Here is a 19657-nt window from a genome sequence, read left to right as displayed (position 1 = left end):
GTATGTATGTATGTATGTATGTATGTATGTATGTATGTATGTATGCATGTATGTATGTATGTATGTGTGTGTATGTATGTGTATAAAAAAAGTGGGTGTGTGTATAAAGCAAGAGAGGGTGAGAGAGATGAGATAATGGAACATGATAGTAAAAGTGACTATTTGGTTAGATGAATTTGATTTTTTAAATAAAAAGTGCATTAAATGTCTGCAGCTATTAGTTTTAAAAAAATTTTTATAAAAAAAAATTGTATATAATTTGTAAATGCCGTATATACATCATATCAATAATTGTAATAAAATTAGATTTTGCAATACTTTAAAAAAAATTTACTTGTTTTAATAACATATTTCTTTTTATTTAAAAGAAAAAGATGTTTAAAACTAAATAGACAAAAACATACGTATATGTATGAGTTTATCACTTAAAATTATGGGTGTATAAATGATTTTATAGGAGCTGAAAATAGTTGCTGGACTACCCGGTTAAGCAGCCATTTTTATTTCCATCACTCAAATTAATGTTGGTTATCTAGGTTTTACATTTAAATTCTGGTTATTAAGGTTTTGCAGCCCGCATCACAACACAAGAAGAGAGAAATATAGTAAGGTCCATAATAATCTGTTTTAAAAGATATACACTTTTTCATAATAAGAATCCACAATAATACAAATATATAAATCCAAAAACTATACATATAGATTAGGTTGTGTGCCACGAACTTAAAATTTCCTGCACTTAAATAATTTACGGGGTAAATACTCTACTTTTAAATAACACAGAACAACAGTAAACAAAGTAATGCTTTGGCTACAATGTTTATAAAAAAATTAAAATTATACATACAGTTATTTTTTTAGTATGGTTATAAAAAAAAGTCTTGAAAAGAATTTTAATTTTTGTTTGTTTTAAAATTAGTAAAATTACTTCTATGTTATGTTTTTCACCCCCGCCGACATAGGGTTTTAATTTTTGTTTATATTTTAAAACAATTTATAAAGTGATTAAATGGCGGGAAGTTTGTCGGGCAGGCTGGCGCTCGTTACTGGTATTATTATACTAAAATTCTATTTAATTGTGATTAATATTTGTTTTAATTAAGTATATTTTTTATTTTATAAATATATTATGTCACTAAAAAGACAGAAATTTTTTCTATTATTTCATCAAAAATTAGTTTAATTATTTAGCTTAACGTATTAAGTAAGTAATTAATTATTAACGTAACATTTTTAAATGTGACTGTTTTGAAATTAGTCACATTTGATTTGTATAAATCGTTGAAAAGATTCTTGTATGTTGTAACATTAATAATGACACTAGTATTGACAATACTATGTCATTATTAACGATGACATCAATCTTTTTTTCAATGATGACAGTCAAATCTCTACAAATGAAACATTAAAGATAAGTTTACTTTAATAAATTTGAAACACTAAAACAATTTGAACATTGTTTTACAAAAGTTATCTGTAAGACCTGTATCTTGAGACTTGATGTCATCTGCCATTATTTATGGTTTAACGCTTCAGTGAACTGTATTTATTAATTATGTATGATCTTACGCATAAAAGTATGAGTCTTTGTAAGTCTATTCCATACTGTAAATATATTCCATTTCTATACTTTTTCTTTATATATATATCCTAGCTTTCTGGACCCATAAAATATGGGTCTACCAAAGCCACCCTTTCTATACTTATCTATTCCACACCGATCATTTCTATAGCTATTATTTGTTTACTTCATTATTTTCATGTATAATAATTCATTTTTTAAAATTGCTTGAAGCGCAAAAAAAAGTAACATGCACACCTTTTCCGCATACCTAGTGAGTTATAGATAGGTTTATTTTTTGTGATAATAGCTGATTGTCATAAAACTTTATTGTTACGTTTATAAAATTTTTGTCATAATGTCATTAAAGTTAATTGATGTAATTTATTAGTCAAGTTGTAAGCTGCAAAAGATGGGTGATCTTTCATTGATCATTCCATTGTTTCTTGAAGGCATTGTTCGCATTATATGAGCAACTTGTGGAGAGCCTAAAAACCTCCGCTGCGGACATTGAAAAAGCTCTACTAGATGCATTTGCAGGCGATGGTTTCCAAGCTTATGAGCAGTTCAGAGATTAGAGATGGAGTTAGCGAATCTGTCGATGTGTATTTGGCCAGTTTGCGTCAACTTATAGGTTTGGCCAATATTGAAATTGAAGAATTATTGCTAAGAGCGTTCATAACTGGATTGTCGGGTGAAATTTCAAAGCAGCTATGAGCACAAGTGAAAATATTTGGGATCAGCTTACAGGATGCATTAAACCATGCAATAGTACTCATGACGGAGACAAACAAAAGAAGAGTATGTTTCAACGATCTCTGGGTTCTATAAAAATTTACCTCGCCTCCAATATGCACTCTGCAGGTGAACACCTTTCAGGGCTTGAAATAAGCGTTGGACATCGGACATTGTCCGACACTTGTCTGGTAATAAATGACATCTATCAGTCATTTTGTCTGACATATTTTATGTGCATTTATTTTTATATCATTTTAGTTGTTCCAAAGTTATTAATAAATTAAGTATTGTATATAAACTTTATTTTTTGAACTTTTTATTTTTTATACAAAACAAAATTGAAGTTGAACACACGGTTATGTTAACAAAATACGTCATTTTTTTGAGTTAATTCATTTTTTAAATGACACCAAAGCATTACATTTTTACAATCAAATAACCTGGTTTTTATCATTCATATTAAAATGTTGCAATTAGTTATTAATTTAAACTTATAGATTAGTATTTATTTCATTTTTTGTACAATTGTTTTTATAAATTTCAAACAAATAATTCAGCTTTTAAAACCCCTTTTAAATTTATTTTATAAAAATTTTAATGTTATAGATTTTTTCAAGCTTATAGAAACCAGTACTTTTAATTACACTATTAAATTTGAGTTGTCATGTAATATTTCTTTTCGCGCTAAAAGTGTTTATAAAATTAATCCTAGAAAAAGTTTGAAAAAATTTATAATAAAAAATACATATTTATGCAAATGAAATTACGTATAATATTCTTTAGTAATTTAAATAAAATGGGTTTATTGTAAACATTATAATTAATTTGTTACTTTATTTAGTAAAGTAATAAGTAAACTTATTAATTTATGTATTTAATATATTTACATAGTAATTTATGTATTTAATAATTTTGTATTTTTGTTATACATTTAATTATGTATTTAATAATTACATAGTTTATGTATTTAACGTATTTGCATAATAATTTACTCTTTGGTGCCTAAAAGTAAATATATAATAAAGAAGTACTAAAGTCTTCAGCATCGTACTCTTCTTTGAACTTTTCCACAATTCGAAGCTCCATTTTTTCTACGTTACTATATTGGTTTCTTTCTGTCCTTTTAAAAATTCTTTTCGTAATCGCCATTTCGTTCTTACACTCTGGTATTACAACGTATACAAGTAAATAAGTACTGTAAATGATATGACGTGACGATAGAAAGAAGAAAATTTCTTTTTCAATGAATAATGGCGTAAAGACAGAAAGAAGAAAATATAACGTTCTTTTTTTTAAAACAAAGTTTTTTGAATAAATGATATTACATAATTTAAGTAAGTAGTGAAAGAGAAAATTTTTATAAAAAATTGTCTTGTCTTGGATGGAATTTTTTCTAAAATTTAATAGCCTGGAATTTAGAATTTTTTCTAAAATTTAATAGCCTGGAAAAAAAACTTAATAGTTGGAATAAGAATGTCCTGGGTGGAAAATTTTTGAAAAATTAACTAGCGGAGGGGGGGGGGGGACGTCTATTAGGCACCAAAGAGTATATATTTCAAAACATTTCGCATAGTATACTACTTTTTAAAAAATGTAATATAAATATAAATTTTCCTTTTAAAATTTTAGTTTTTTGAGCTTAGATTTTTATTTTTTTTTAAGATTTCCTTTTTGTTAGATAGTTAATCTTAGAAACTTCCTTCATATTTTCAGCGCATTTCAGTTGTCAAAACATATTGCGTAAAAACAAAATATTTTATGCGTGTTCAGGAATGGCGTTTGATCGCGCTTTTTTAATATTTATCGAACATGTTCTATTTTGTTTAATATTATCTGATATGAATCTTTATCAGACAAATTGTCAGTTAAAAAAAAGTTTGTTATTTCGAGCCCTACCTTTGCAGGAAAAGCACTGGTTGACAGCGGATGTACTCCAACTATTATTTCAAACAACATGGCTCAGAATGCCAGTGTTTGTATCAGAAGAAGTGAACTAATAATGATATCATTAATTGCTATGGAAGAGTCCACTTGTACAATGGAAAAATTGAATTTGGTTTTGTTTCAATTTATACAGAAAAACAAGCTGTTGGTATAAAGCACAAGGATTTTGATGCTTATTTTGATGGTACAAAGTGGATTGTTAAATTTAAATGGAAATAAGGTCAACCGCAACTGAGAAATTCTGTTCCGCAGTACAAGGTAAAACCCCAGTTGATACATAAATTTAATGATGAGATGGACTTATAGGTGAAAAATGGCTGAAAGTAAAGGAAAGATACGACCTGTTCTGGACTTTTGCAAATTGAATGAGTATGTTAATTCACATAATGCCTTAAGTGACGCATGTGATGAAAAAGTTAGAAAATGGAGAACTAGTAGTGACAAATGCAACGCTTGATCTTGGGTGCGCCTATATGCAAATATGCATCTATCCAAGTTTGTGGGAGCATCAGAGGGTTGTCTACTAAGAAGAAAAATAGTATCTTACATGTCTTGGTTTTGGGTTAAATTCTGCCCCAAAAATAATGACTTCAATCTTAGGCAGTGTGTTGAATCTTGATGCAGGAATTAGTGAAGCAACTGATCACTACATTGACGATATAATTGTTAATTTCAGTTGAAAAGGCGTAAGCCATTTGGCATGTTATGGATTGGTAACTAAAGAGCCAGAGCAATGTGATACTGCACGAGTGTTGGGTTTGCTACTATTTAAAAATGAAAAAAAAGGGCTTTGTTGGAAACATGGAAACATCATTCCAAAGTCACAAGATATCAAAACTGAAAACGTAACACAACAGAAACTTTTTTCAATATATGGACGCTTATTAGGTCACTATCCTATTGGAGGGTGGCTCAGAATTTTCTGCAGTTTTATAAAAAGTCTTAGTCAAAGATATGCTTGGGTTGATCTAATCGGAGATCAAGCTCAGTTATGGTTGATCAAAATATTGCGCCAATTGGAAGTTAGTGATTCTGTGATAGAGAAATAGAATGCTGAAGGGATTCAAAACGGAGCAACATTGTGGTGTGGCGCAAGCAGCATGACAATATGGGTTGCTTTAGAATATGATGGTGTAATAATTGAGGATGCAGCCTGGCTTTGAAGTATAAATAATGTCATGCATATTAATATTGCTGAATTAGATGCTGTGGTGCGTGGCATAAACCTAGCTGCTAAGTGGGATATAAAAAATTCGTCAGTATTCACTGATTCAGTAATAGTTCATGGATGGTTAAAAAGTATACTAATTGAAAGTCATAGGGTTTGATCAAATGGATTATCTATATTATCTGAAAGTCATAGGGTTTGATCAAATAGATATCTATAAAATATTTATTAAAAGAAGACTTTCTCTATTGCAAGACTTAATAAAATAATATAAAATAAACATCACGTTGAAATGGGTTCCGTCCTCCAAAAACAAAGCTGGCGTGTTGACAAGAGTTCCAAAGACTTGGTTAAATAAGCTTTCACAAAGAAATACTGAAGAACTATGTGGAATAAGTATTGTTAAAGAAATTTGAAATTGTCACTCAGAGCATCATATTGGCGTTAATCGGACAATGTTTACAGTGCAGCGAAGACTTTGGCACATATTAAGAAAAGATGTTGAAGATTGTGTTCGCAAATGTTGTCAATGTAATTCGATTGATCTAGCACCAATAAAATGGGAAAATGTAGTGCTAGATGTACCAGACACATAGTATCGAATTGCTTGTTATGTGACTCACTATAAAGGATCACCATATTTAACAATGATTGACTGTGGACCAAGTCAGTTTGTAGTTTGGAAATTACCTTGCGAAGATACCAAAAGTGTAGGTATTATTGGAATCCGTATTTAGGGAGCATGACCCACAGCAAGAACTATTGATGGATAATGGAGCAGTGTTTAAATCCAGTGAATTTAAAACAAAGATATATGAAAAATAGTGTGTAAAAAAGAAGTATATATGTGCATATAGACCATCAGGTAATGGGATTGTGGAGCGTAACCACCACAAAAAACGAACAGCTGAAAGGGGCACAAATATTTCTGTTACGAGTGGTATTTTGGTACAATGCAGCACCAACGATGAAAACAAACAAGGAATCTGCACCTGCTTCTCAAAAAAAAAAAAGTACATCGGGCGTCTACCAATTCAAGAGGTGAAAAACACTGAAACTCAGGAAAGATCACAACGTATAGAAATTTATAGCGTTGGAGAAAAAGTTTATGTTCGCCCCATTGATGCAAAGTGCACTTTAGTTTAGAAAATTAGTACTGTAACTGACATACTCACAAACACAAATATTGAAATTGTTAGTGTATCGAGACATGTGCGAGATGTGAGAATAGCTTCTGCTTCGAATTCTTCAAACGCTTCAAGTAAAGTTGTTATCAGTGAAGAGGTTGACAGTGATGAAAGTGATTTAGAAGATTTAGACATTTTTGCTGGCGGCATAGAAATTGACTATAATTTATTACCAGTGAGCAGACGATCATCCAGAGAAAGGAGAAAGCCAATATTTAAGTGACTATGTTACTTACCAACTTTAGTTCTTGGGTTGATGCGATAATAGCTGATCGTTATAAAACTATTGTTAGGTTTATAAAATTCTTGTCATAATATTACTAAAGTTAATTGACGTAATTTATTAGTCATAAGCTATTTTGTATATAATTACGCCCTCAAGAATTTTTGTTTCTGTATAAAATTTTTAAATAGAATTTAATCAACAGAGTCAAAATAAAAGTAAACAAAGTATTTAAAAAAATTTCCTAAACACATATCATTGATAGCTCAGTGGTTTAGTCCGCTGTCATTAGTGTCGTTTTTGGGGATTAAAGACCTCCCTTAAAAAAAGTAAATATTTTTCAATCAATTCAATTAAAAAAAAAAAAATTCATTATGGTATATATCTATAATAATTACAGCAATATTTATTGCAAAAAAATAATATAGTAGCAAAAAAGATTTTTAATTGTTAAAATAAAATTCAAATGTTTTCTCTTTTTTATAGATATATTATCACAACTTTTTTATAGATATATTAGCACGATTGTTCCATATACTGCCTGCAAACTCAACATATGCTAAAGATGTTTACACTTACAGACATTTGTACGCAACGCTATACAAATGGCAGAACTAAGAAGATCTCAGACCATTAAAAACTATAGACTATAAAACTAAGGGATTGCGTATAAATTATGCAACGCTAAATTTATTTATTATTAAGAAAGAAGGAGATCTTAAAAGTTAAGCCAATAAATTATGTAGTAAAATTTTAATGGTTATCTAAATTCTGTCATAGTTGCGCACTCGGTTTAAAATGTTTAACAGGGGCATGGTATATTAGCTGTAAAACTGAGATCTTCTTAGTTCTGCCATTTGTATAGCGTTGCGTACAAATGTCTGTAAGTGTAAACATCTTTAGCATATGTTGAGTTTGCAGGCAGTATATGGAACAATCGTGCTAATATATCTATAAAGAAGTTGTGATAATATATCTATAAAAAAGAGAAAACATTTGAATTTTATTTTAACAATTAAAAATTTTTTTTGCTATTATATTATTTTTTTGCAATAAATATTGCTGTAATTATTATAGTTATATACTATAATAAAAATTTAAAAAAAAAAAAAAAAAAAAATTTCCTTGTTATATCAATATTAAACATTTTTAACTTTTAATTATTTTTAAATATAATAAATTTAATAAAATGATTTCAATTATGAAACTATTTTATTAAATTTATTTTAATAAGAACATAATTTTCAATTATGTTCTTATTAAAATCATACTTTTTAAACCCCCTTACTGTTTTATAAAAAGTTAAGGTTGCCGCGTTGCGAGTTCAAATCATCAGCTTGCTTTTTTTAATTTTTGTTATTTAAAATGCAAAACAAAACAATTTTGTAGCTCTATAGATTATATATTCTATATATAAACATGTTGTATACTCGTTGTATACTCGTTGTATACCTTGCACGAACTCAACTTAGTAAGTAAGTAAAATAACATTAGTATCTCAATTATGACACATACACAACAAATTTCCCCCAGTTTTTTGATGTTTTTAGAATTTTTAGCTTTTTTAAAATCTTTTTGTTTGTTAAAGTGCATAATATTATTATATATGTTTGTATATAATCTCTATAAAACTTCACAATTTCTTTGTGTTTTAAAAAATCTAAAATAAATTAAAAAAAAAAAAGTCGCATGTAGTAGGACTTGAACCATGGCTTTTTTTATTCCAACGATCTGCGTGTTGACCACTTGGCCACGCTAGCATTTTGACTAATGAAATTTTAAAACTGTATAATAATTTTTTTTAACCAAAATAATCGCTATAGATCAAAATTAAAGATATGTTGACGCAATGCAATTTTCAAGTGAAAGTCAAACTGCAAAACTTGATATATGTTTAAGCATCTTTTAACATTACATAGTTTGAAGTTTACAAAAGTTAGATATTTGCATACACTTTTGTTCACATTTTCTCATAAAACAAAGTGTTGGGACTCTTTGTCACCATTTCCTCGGTTGCAATGGTTGCCAAGAGTTCTGTGTCAAACATGCTCAAAAGGGCACTACTACTACTATTAAGTTCAGCATTATTATATAGATATATATTTTTTTAATTATTTATTATTTGTTTATTTTTCATTAGTATTTATATACTGTATATATTAGTTTTTTATTTCGTTTTTACTCGCTTTGCTTTAGTTATTGTAGTTTCAATATATTTGATTAAAGCCTGAAATTTTTTATTGTGTTTTATTGTGGGTTCACGAAAATTTAATCAGGTATAAAGTCAGTATAGATACTAAAATATTTTACAAAATACTTATCCATAATCTGAGCAAAAAGGATTACATTAATTGTAAAGAGATGTTAGTTATTTTGATATTATTCTATTAGATAGTAGACATAAAGCTTTATTTGATTTATGCGGAGTTAAAGCCTTTATATTAACTCAAGATTTAACCTCTCACAATAAAGCAATAACTATACTTGACAACAAGTTTCAAAAATGGCCAGCGAATATCATGATGCTTCACAAACTTCGATGTTTAAGAAAGACACGGGCGATTCAATTTAATACTCTGACAAAGCTCTTGCAAGAACATTACAATTAGATAGGTCTGTGGCTTTTTTAAAGGTCACTTTCAGATGCCAAAAAAGAACATGCTGTGTTGAGAAAGAAGCTGCAGTCATAGTGGAATGTTGCAGAGGATGGAAGCACCAATCAGGGGAAAGAGTTTGAAAGTGTAAAACTCCAATATTTTCTCCGAAGAAATGGCATCATTAAAACCAGAACTACTCCCTATGACTATCAAGGCAATGGGCAGTGTAAATCCATTGAACTAAGTATAGACTGTATCTCTTTATAAGTATATACCAAATCTGTTGAACTAAGTGTAGATAATATATGTTTATTGACATTGGTACCTGCAACAAGATTAATGGAGGTCAACATACTTAACAAAAACCAGTGAAATAGTTTTAATCAACAGAAACAAGTGAAATAGTTTTGAACTCACCTAGTAATCTTGAGAACTTGTTTATAAATGGCATCACAAATATTAAAGCACCCAAAATATGTGTACTCAGCTAGTTTATCACTGCAGATATTAAAACACCAAAACACCTAAACAATTACATCATTCATTTGTTAACATTAACATTAAAGTTTGAAAAAAGAAATAACAGGAGAAGACTGTTATATTTACAGCTCTATCAAGAAGAGTTTTAGTTCTAATTTGACCAAAATTCGAATTTAATTAAATTTTGGATGCTGTTTTTTCGCAAATTTTTGATGCACCTTTTACAATAAAACATTTACAATGATATTTAATTTTAGTAAAAAAAATTAAATGATAAATAAAATTGTAACAGAAATGCAAATAGTATGAAACTAAATTAAATAAATTTGAAATAAAAATACAAGTAATAAAAATGCAATTAAAACTGAAATAAAATTAAATTTTCTTCGTTTTTAGTTTAATCTAAATTTATTTCATTTTTTAAATAACATTTATATCGAACCTAATTGTCATTCAAAATTTTGTAACAAGCTTTTTTACATAATCATCATTCTAACTTTGAAGTGGCTTTTATTACATTAATTACTTCTTTTATCTTACAGCTTTAATATAGACTAAAACATTATATAGACTTTTAATATAGACTAATTTAAATATTAAAAAATAATTAAAAATTGCTTTAAATTGCAAAATACCTCTGACCTAAAGTTTCTCTTTTTTTTTTTTTTGCTAAATAAAAGTTTAAACCTTGTTAAATATATATAAATATTTTATTGTTTTTTAGGAGCTGCAAGTGGAATAGGAAAAGCTGTGTGTGAGTTGTTTTCTAAGGAGGGGGCTGTTGTAATAGGTGTTGGTTTAGGTGATGTTTCAGGAGTGATCAGTAGCTTAAAAGAAAGGTTTGATGAAAAGCACTTGAGTGTGGCTGTTAATGTCTCTCAAAATAAGCAAGTTGAAGATCTTGTAAAGGAGATATGTAAGGTTTGTTTGTTTGTTGTTTTATTCTTTTAAATTATTTATTGAATACAGTTTGACTTTAAAAAAATTGATTCTTCACCAAAAGAAATATTCTAGACCACCATGTATTGTTGTAAATTGTGCTGGAATCACACGAGATGCACTCATGGTTAAAATGAGTGAAGAAGAATTTGATGATGTAATAGATGTTAACTTAAAGGTCAGTAATGTTTTTTTAATTGATGAACAGTAGTTCTAGTTTTAAATGACTTATTACAATAACTTGTATATTACGTATCTTCATTTATATATTTTTATCTCAATAAGTTTTTTTAACATATACCTCATAAACAATGTTAAAATTATATGGTATTAATGTGACTATTATAAAAAAGCTAGCTTTCTACTGATCCAGAGGGATTCCATGTGAAAACGTCCAATTTATTCAGAAAATGTATTCTAAAGTCTCAGCTTTTACTGATTTTTCAATTCCAACCTGTTTCAAAGTTATAAGTGTTTCAGCTTTGCTCTAGTCCACTCCCATTTGATGTATTGGGGATCAGTTTGCAGCCTGCAGCTTCTTAAAAATAAATGCCAAATAGAAAACCTATTAAGAAGACCTTCCAATTGAATCAAAGGATTATATGATCTTTTGTATAAACAAATATTGGCAGTAAATATGACAAGTGTAAAATACAGATTAATTTGTGAAGGTCTAATAAATTTCTTTAAATGGTGCAAAAATCTACTAGATTTGTTAACCAATTAGATTATCGATTAGAATTGTTAACCAATTTAATAGATGTAGTCATATATTCCAACTTAAAAACCATTTTTCCTGTTCAAGTCTTCGTCAAAACTTTTTCTCTCTAAAACCGATTAATAAATGGAACTCTCTTCCTTATGGTATAAAGTAGCTGCATCATCTTTAAAAGAGTTTAATATGCTAATTGATATTCATCTTAAAAATGAATGGCATCTTTAAGACTGATTTGCATTTCTTTTCATTTTCAGTTTATATAACCTCTTGAGCTGATAAATTTATTTAAAACCAGGTTGATAGGTCTACAATTTATTTATTTTAAACATTAATAATAATAATCTTTTTTGTTTTGGAGTTTTAAGCTTCACACAATATTTTTTTACCAGCCATTATTCTGGAAAGTTTATCTTTTTAAAAAACATTTTTTTTTTCATTAGGTAACAGGTGATGGGGAATTTATCGGACAAATCCTAATTTCATTATTTGAGCATAATAATTAGTTTTTGTAGCTTATCTTTGATTTTATCACAAAAACTGATTATTACTTGAGCATAATAATCAGTTTTTGTGGTAAAATGAGGTTAAATGCAGCTGAACGAGAATCTTTTCGAAAGCAACTAAAAATATTTTTTGTAAATAAACCTAATATAAAAAAAGAAAAATCGTAAATCATTTTGAAAAGGAAGGATTTGCTCGAAGTATAATATATGATAACCTAAAAAGACTTGAAACTGTTCAATCGTTTTCTGATAAAAAGCACCCTGGTTGTCCGACATCTTGAACTAGAGAAAAGAAAGCCAAATTAATGAGACTTGTCAACAATCGAAAAGGGGTCAGTCAGAAAAATAGGTATTAATTTCGGTGTAAATCAATCGACAATTGGTCGTCAGTTAAAAAAAATGAATATTAAATATAGAAAACGTGAAAAGACTCCAAAATACACTATAGAACAACAAATAAAGGCAAAGAAAAGAAGCAGGAAACTAGTTAACCAACTCTATAACACAAAATCGCTTCTAGTCATCGATGACAAAAAATACTTTTGTTTTGCAGGGGACAACATGCCTGGAAATTCTGGATACTACAAAAACAACAAAAAGACATGCCCCAAAAGTGTTCGTTTTATAGTAAAAGAGAAATTTCCAAAAAAATTATTAATGTGGATAGCCATATCTGACCGTGGTATGTCCAAGCCATTGTTTCGCACTTCCAAGGCTGTAGCGATCATTTCATCAATCTATATTAATGAATGTTTAGAAAAACAACTTCTTCCATTTATTCACAAATATCATGGAGACTTTACCTATTTATTTTGGCCAGATTTAGCAAGTTCTCATTATTCTAAAGTTTCTCTAAATTGGATGGACCAATATGTCTATTACGTTGATAAAGAATCCAATCCCCCAAATGTGCCTCAAGCACGACCAATTGAAAATTTTTGGGGACATTTGGCACAGAAGGTTTACAAGGGAGATTGGCAAGCTTCAACAGAGCAAGTTTTGATTGATCGCATTAAACTAAAACTACAAGAAATTGATTTAAACTTTTTATAGTCGCATATGAAAGGCGTCAGAGCAAAATTGAGATCAATTGCAGATGGTGGTGTTTTTTCATATAAAAATTAATATATTTTTATTAAAAGATAAATGCTTTATTTAAAAAAAATATAATAGTAGTTTGATTTTTTATTTATAAATAAGTTATTGACATTTTTATTTTGTCCGATAACTTCCGCATCACCCGTTGTAGCAAGAGTCCTATTTTCAATTTTAAGTTTTCTAACTGGTAAAAAATCTTATAAAACTTCAAAGTATTCTAAAACATATTTTTGAGAACATGATTTTGGTGTAAGCCTTACATCATCATGAATTTTCATTGTCTGAAACTTTATTATGATTTGACAGAAATTGAATATAGAAGCAGCAAAGTTTCCATTCTGGTTTACAGTCAAAAATTTTGGACATAAGTTTACATGCCGTTTTATAAGATATGGTTGTTTGACCTAAAATAAAATCATAAATATTTTATTATAGTAGTAGACACTTGTAGTCGCTTGATGGCACCATTTAATCAATTTTTTTAAGTGATTAAGTACCTACACCTTGAAAATTAAAGATCCTAATGCTGATGAAAAATCCCATCAAAATCTTTTAAAATGGTGGTACTGTATACCATAAAGTATTCATAATGAGTTATTTCGAAATCTTGCATTGGAATTCAACAGAGTTATTATCATTTTTCTATAACTGATATTTATCTCAAGGCTTGAATTAACGCAAAAAAAACTATTATAATGCAAAAAAAAAAATCAAATTAACGCAAAATTGTTTAAACAAAGAGCTTTTTTTTATAAAGAGCTTGTGATACAAGCTCTTTATATTGTTTTAGATTAACTCTAGTTGTGTTAATTTAAAACTGTTTTATACAGTTTATAACTTTAATAACATAAAACATGTTTAAAATAAAATGAAGTAAAAATAAAATAAAGTAAAAAGTAGAATTGTTCTAATTAATAAATTAAAACGTTATCGCCATAAAACTTTAAGCATCATTTGTGCAAAAACATGCTATATCTATAGACCTAACGAGTAAGATCAAAGCAAAAAAACATAAAATACCACATTTTTTATTATTTATTGCTTGTTGATCTAGCATACTATTAAAAATTTAAGTATATTTAATTTTTTCATTCAAACGATTTTTAAGTTGACATTTTCATTCAGTTTTTCTGTTTAAATTGTTTTGTAAAAAGTGAGAAAAAAAACTTGGTTTAATAAATCGAATTATATTTCTTTAAATATATGCTAAAATTATTTTTTTAGAAAAAAATTTCTTTTGAATTTCTTTTTTTTAATTTGGGTTTAATGTTTGCAATAATCACTGGTTTGATTGTGTGCAATAGAAAGTTTCTACTTTTAAAACTATTTTTAAGAGGCAAAAAATAATTAACTAGAAAACCTATAATAATTATTAGTTATATTTAATTATATTTATGGATTTCAGATTTATAGAGATAAATAATAGAATCCTGAGTAAGAAAGTGGCAAGCACAATAAAGAGATGCAACCTCAGCAAATGCTAATTTTGCAATGGATTTGATATATGTTTTCCAAAAAAGATCGAAAGTAAGAGTTTTTTCTAGAAGATGAAGAGTAGATGACTCATTAAATACGTTACGGTCCATAAATATAGGAAGATCTAAATTATTGTGATAATGATTAGCTAAAAACTATTGAGTTATATCCAAGTTAAAGTGCTTTCAAAAATGCTAATGCTTTTTTGAAAGTAAACAAAAACAGTTTACATAGCATCAACACAAACATGATTTTTAAAACACGAGCACCATTCGCCCTTTTTATTGCATTAAGAAATATTATACTTAAAATATAATATTTATTTACATGTAATATCAAATGAAAGTATAATATTTAAAAAATTTATAGTATGTTTCAATGTATTATTAACTTTCTTTTTCATTATAAAGCTCACTAAAAATGCGATTAAGAAATCATAAAACTTTTTATTACATTTTTAACAACTCTAATATTAACTATAATTTTTTTTAAGAATAAATGTAGCTGAATGTATATGCAGTTTCTTAATCTGTATTTTTTAAGTTCTTTTATAAATTTAAGACACATTGCCCTGTTTTTGATACCAGCATTATTCTAAAAACATCAAGTTATATTATTTAAGTTCAAAATTGAAAAAATTTAAGCTTACTGTTTTTATATATATATATATATATATATATATATATATATATATATATATATATATATATATATATATGTATGTATATATATATGTATGTATGTATGTATATATATGTATATATATATATATATATATATATATATATATATATATATATATATATATATATATATATATATATATATATATATATATATATATAGTGGACTCTTAATTAACTTATACTTGAGTGCTTTTTTATTCATATTTATAGGGCACATTTCTAGTTACAAAACATGTTGCTGCAGAGTTAATAAAAAGTAAAGTAAGGAATGCATCTATCATTAATATTGCAAGTATTGTGGGTAAGGTAAATTTATAATAATACATATTAAACATAAAATAAAACTATAACAAGTAATAATATGAGTTGGGTAAGAAAAAATTTTCTTTTTAGACTGGAAATATTGGTCAAACTAATTATTCAGCATCAAAAGCTGGCGTCGTATCACTAACTAAATCAGCTGCATTGGAATTATCAAGGTAAATAATGTATCATCCTTCAGAATTATTATTATTAAATTAAAATTATTATTAAATAATATTTCACTGATTTGATTTTGATCATTTTGATTTTAGTTTAACTTCCTATTTTTTCAAAGTTATTGAAAAATTTATTTATACTTTGCAATAAATTTTTTTTACTATGTAACATTTTTTCGGTTTTTGTGTTGCTGTGTTTTGAATTTACTGCGATCCAGTTATTTTTTGCTCAATGCAATTAACTTATTTCCTATTTGTTGTCTAGCAAAGAAATGTCAGTATATTTTTAATTTAGTTTTTAATATGGTTTAACTTGCATAAAATAAAGTGCAACATATACTTCAAAAAAAATTTAATACTGTTTATGTTTGCTTATGTTGTGCGAAAAAATTTTTGTTGCACAACATAAGCAAACATAAACAGTATTAAATTTTATATTTATATATAGTATTAAAAGACGCTTTCCTAAATAAGCGAACACTCTGCTTGAAGAGTGCTTGCTTATTTAGGAAAGCGTCTAGAAAAATGGATTTATTCTAGAAAAATGGATTAATCTCGAAATTTATCTGACCAAATGAAAAATCACTTATTAATCTTGAAAATGATTAGACAGAGCTGAGATTAAAAAAAAAAAAAAATTGAATTGATGAAAAAACAAAATTAGTCTCGAAAGTCATATAAAGGTGGAATAATCTTGATTAACCTATTAGTTTTATGGAGTATCACCTGGGATTTTTATGATAAAAATACATTGTTTTTATTATTGTAACATGGTTTTTAAAAGGGACAGTTTTTGGCAATAATTCATACTGAAATAGCCTGCTGCCGGGGACTTCAGTACATACATTGACTATCTTATAGCCTGCTGCGACCAATTAATGCTGCTTACATTAACTGAGGGTTTGGGCTAAATTTTGATAGAATCATTACTATCATTATTCTTCATTTTTTACTTTTTTTTCTGAAATCTTAATTAAACTAATTTTGAGGTTTCTTTTATAATGGTTTTTTTATATAAATTCTTAAAATGGAGACTGTTATTCAAATCAGAGATGATGTTATTCAGTTCAAGATAAATCATTTTTGCGATCTCGAGATAAGGCATGCTACCTGCTTATTTGTTTGTTAAGATTTATATTTCGAAAAAAAAGTTGTAGCTTCCTTAACTATAATTGCCCTTTAGTCCTTGTAGAGATGAATAAATGAAAAATTATATTAAAAAAATCCATTCCATCGCGATCCCCACACACTGACATAAACTTGATATTGTTTTCCTACAAATGCTTGTATTTATTTCGTACTGGTTTTTCAAACTAGATGTGCAGTTGCATCAAATAGTGTTGGTGCATCAAACAAATTTGGTGGAGCTTTTATCTTTGTCAGTTGAAAAAAAAATTTTACTAGCTTTATTACAAATATAAAATTAAAATGGGGTTATTTATTCGTGAACTTTCAGCTCAAAATTAAGAGGTTCAGAATACATACTTGATCCATTAGAATCAATTTTACCAAGCTTTATTAAAGTTTTTAAATGAAAATGATCTTTATTGCGTTTTTAAAATGATGTGATCATTTATGCATTCATAGTTTAGTAGCAATGAATTCTTGTAGAGGGAATGCCAAAATTGATATTTTACCCATTCTGTGAATTGTATTTTTCCCAATTAAAATGCAAATATTATAATCAGCATTATCAGCAACCCGTTATGTACATTTATGTTCTTACATTTCAATTGGATCTCTTTTTTCTGCCACAGCTGATTCTTTAGTCTACAAAAAATGTCCTGAAGTTTAGTCTAGAACTATTTTTGTAGGCAAAAAATGTCCTTAAGCCTAGTCTACAAAAAAAGTATTGAAAGTCAATTAGTTTGCCATTTTATTACAAATGATTTGCCAATGTTCACGCAAATCTTAAAAAAGGTATTGGCGCAAGCAATGATCTTGTTCTGGAGCATTAAGCAATCCTTAAGTTCTGATGAAATCAAGTACTTTTAAAAGTTAAAGCTTGCGGGTTAAAGGGTTAATTTTAATCATTGATAACACTAACTAACCTTTGTGCAAAAGCCAACTTTATGATTATTTTTTTTTAACATATCTGGAGGTGTTTTTCAACTAATTCTCTCTTGCAATAGATTTATATAACTGTATAAAACATTTTTTTAAGCATTTAAATTATCAGTTATTCTTTTAAAGGTTGTTTCATATCATCAGGTGCTAGTTATTATATATTATATACAACAGTTTCATGATGGAGTTGTCAACAATGGTGATTTTATTATTATTGTATTTATTATCATATATTTACAATTATCTAGATACAATATTCGTTGCAATGCAGTTTTGCCAGGATTTATTGAAACAAATATGACTCAAAAAATTCCTCATAATATTAAAGAAAAGGTATTAATTTTTTATTTTAACATTTGTTCCAGAGCTTAGAAAAGGTAAAGAGAATAATATGACCCATTTTAATAAATGAATTAAAATAGGTGGCAAGCAATAAATAGGCAACTTTTTAGAAGTTTTTGAAAACCAACAATAACAAAAACAAAGTGAATATTATAATAGTAGTTGTATAATAATAATAGTAGTAATAAATACATAAATAAATACTCACCACAATAATTAGCCAACAACTTAGCACCAAAAGTCTACTATATATAATTTACTTTATTGTGCATTATAAGAAATGATTTAACGCTGCAAAATTGTTACACTTTTGAAAGCTATGATAGCATGTAAAGTGAATCTAGAAATTGTTTGTTTTTTTTAATTTAGAGTTACTATTTTTTTATTCAGGTTAAAGCCATGATTCCATTGGGACATTTTGGTCAACCAGAGGGTGAGCGTATTTTTTTATAATAAGTTTTAACTTTTAAAACTTTTTTTAAATATATCTTTACTGCTTTTTAAATTAGATGTTGCAAGAACTTGTTTGTTTTTGGCATCAGAACAAAGTTGTTACATTACTGCTGCTGCTATTGAAGTTTCAGGTTTGTTATAACTTGAATTTTTAGTTATTGAATTGATTTTTTATAAAAGCTTTTAATCTTCTAATATAGCTTAGATGTTAAATATATATATTAGAAGCAATTAGAATTTTAAAAATTAAATCAGTTCATATATATAAATCATTAAACCTTTTTAGATTTTTATTTTTTTTAACCAAGGGTTTACCTGTGTTGTGTAGACTTGTAAGTAAATGAACAGAATAACAAAACTTAACATTTAAATGACGTACCATTAGAAAAAACAATTGCTAACTAATTTATGTTTAAGTCCAGCAGTTTTAAGTCCGGCTGCGATAAATTTAATTGTGAACAAGATAGCTTAATTATTTAATTTCATTTTTAAAATAGAGTTTTAAATAATAGTTTATCTAAAAATATTTCTTTATATAGATATTATTTGTATTGTTAAGTGAATATTATTAGTTATTAGATTTTATTTTAATTGAAATAAAAAAGAAACATGTCGAACAACATATTAAAAATTAAGAGCATAATTGACAATTTTAAAACTGACATCTTTTTTGAATGTTGCGCTATGGTTAACTACCTAAGTATTACTACCTTTTAAATGAAGTTAAACTATATTGAATATATATATATATTTTTTTTGTATTTTTAATAAAGTAAAGATAATATTGTTTTCAAAAATTTTTTTGATTTGTACTTGTTCTGTTTTATTTAATTATTTACAAAATAAAACACAAAAATATAAAGTCTCAAGATTGTGTTAAGATTTGCTTAGATGCGTCAACGGTCAAAGTATACATACGTCCAGTTGTTGTTACAGGTGCATCAATGGTACAAATTATATTGGTAATTGGAACCCAATACTTATCTGCTCTAGATGGT

General features: G+C 27.2%; 2 protein-coding genes across 4 annotated transcripts in view; one reads left to right on the top strand and one right to left on the bottom strand.

The window, feature by feature from the left end:
* The window catches only part of LOC100211425 (serine/threonine-protein kinase tousled-like 2), a 65360-nt gene extending 64414 nt beyond the window's left edge, over positions 1-946 (bottom strand). The window contains exon 1 of one of the 2 annotated variants that reach the window (XM_065810236.1): positions 929-946. The gene's annotated coding sequence lies outside the window, so the exon portion shown is untranslated. Of the gene's footprint in view, positions 1-404; positions 423-928 lie in introns of those variants that run through there. The other variant, XM_065810237.1, reaches the window with a different exon arrangement.
* The window catches only part of LOC100199027 (estradiol 17-beta-dehydrogenase 8), a 35355-nt gene continuing 16610 nt past the window's right edge, over positions 913-19657 (top strand). For both annotated transcript variants that reach the window (XM_065810239.1, XM_065810240.1), the window contains exons 1-8: positions 913-1049; positions 10623-10819; positions 10902-11015; positions 15529-15624; positions 15712-15797; positions 18113-18197; positions 18597-18639; positions 18716-18790. In XM_065810239.1, the coding sequence (XP_065666311.1) occupies positions 1010-1049; positions 10623-10819; positions 10902-11015; positions 15529-15624; positions 15712-15797; positions 18113-18197; positions 18597-18639; positions 18716-18790 (736 nt within the window). In that variant the 5' untranslated portion in view covers positions 913-1009. The remainder of the gene's footprint in view (positions 1050-10622; positions 10820-10901; positions 11016-15528; positions 15625-15711; positions 15798-18112; positions 18198-18596; positions 18640-18715; positions 18791-19657) is intronic.

The sequence above is a fragment of the Hydra vulgaris genome, chromosome 11 (genome assembly GCF_038396675.1).
Source record: "Hydra vulgaris chromosome 11, alternate assembly HydraT2T_AEP".
Lineage (NCBI taxonomy): Eukaryota > Metazoa > Cnidaria > Hydrozoa > Anthoathecata > Hydridae > Hydra > Hydra vulgaris.
The sequence above is the reverse complement of the archived record's forward strand: the minus strand, read 5'-3'. Positions and strand labels throughout refer to the sequence as shown.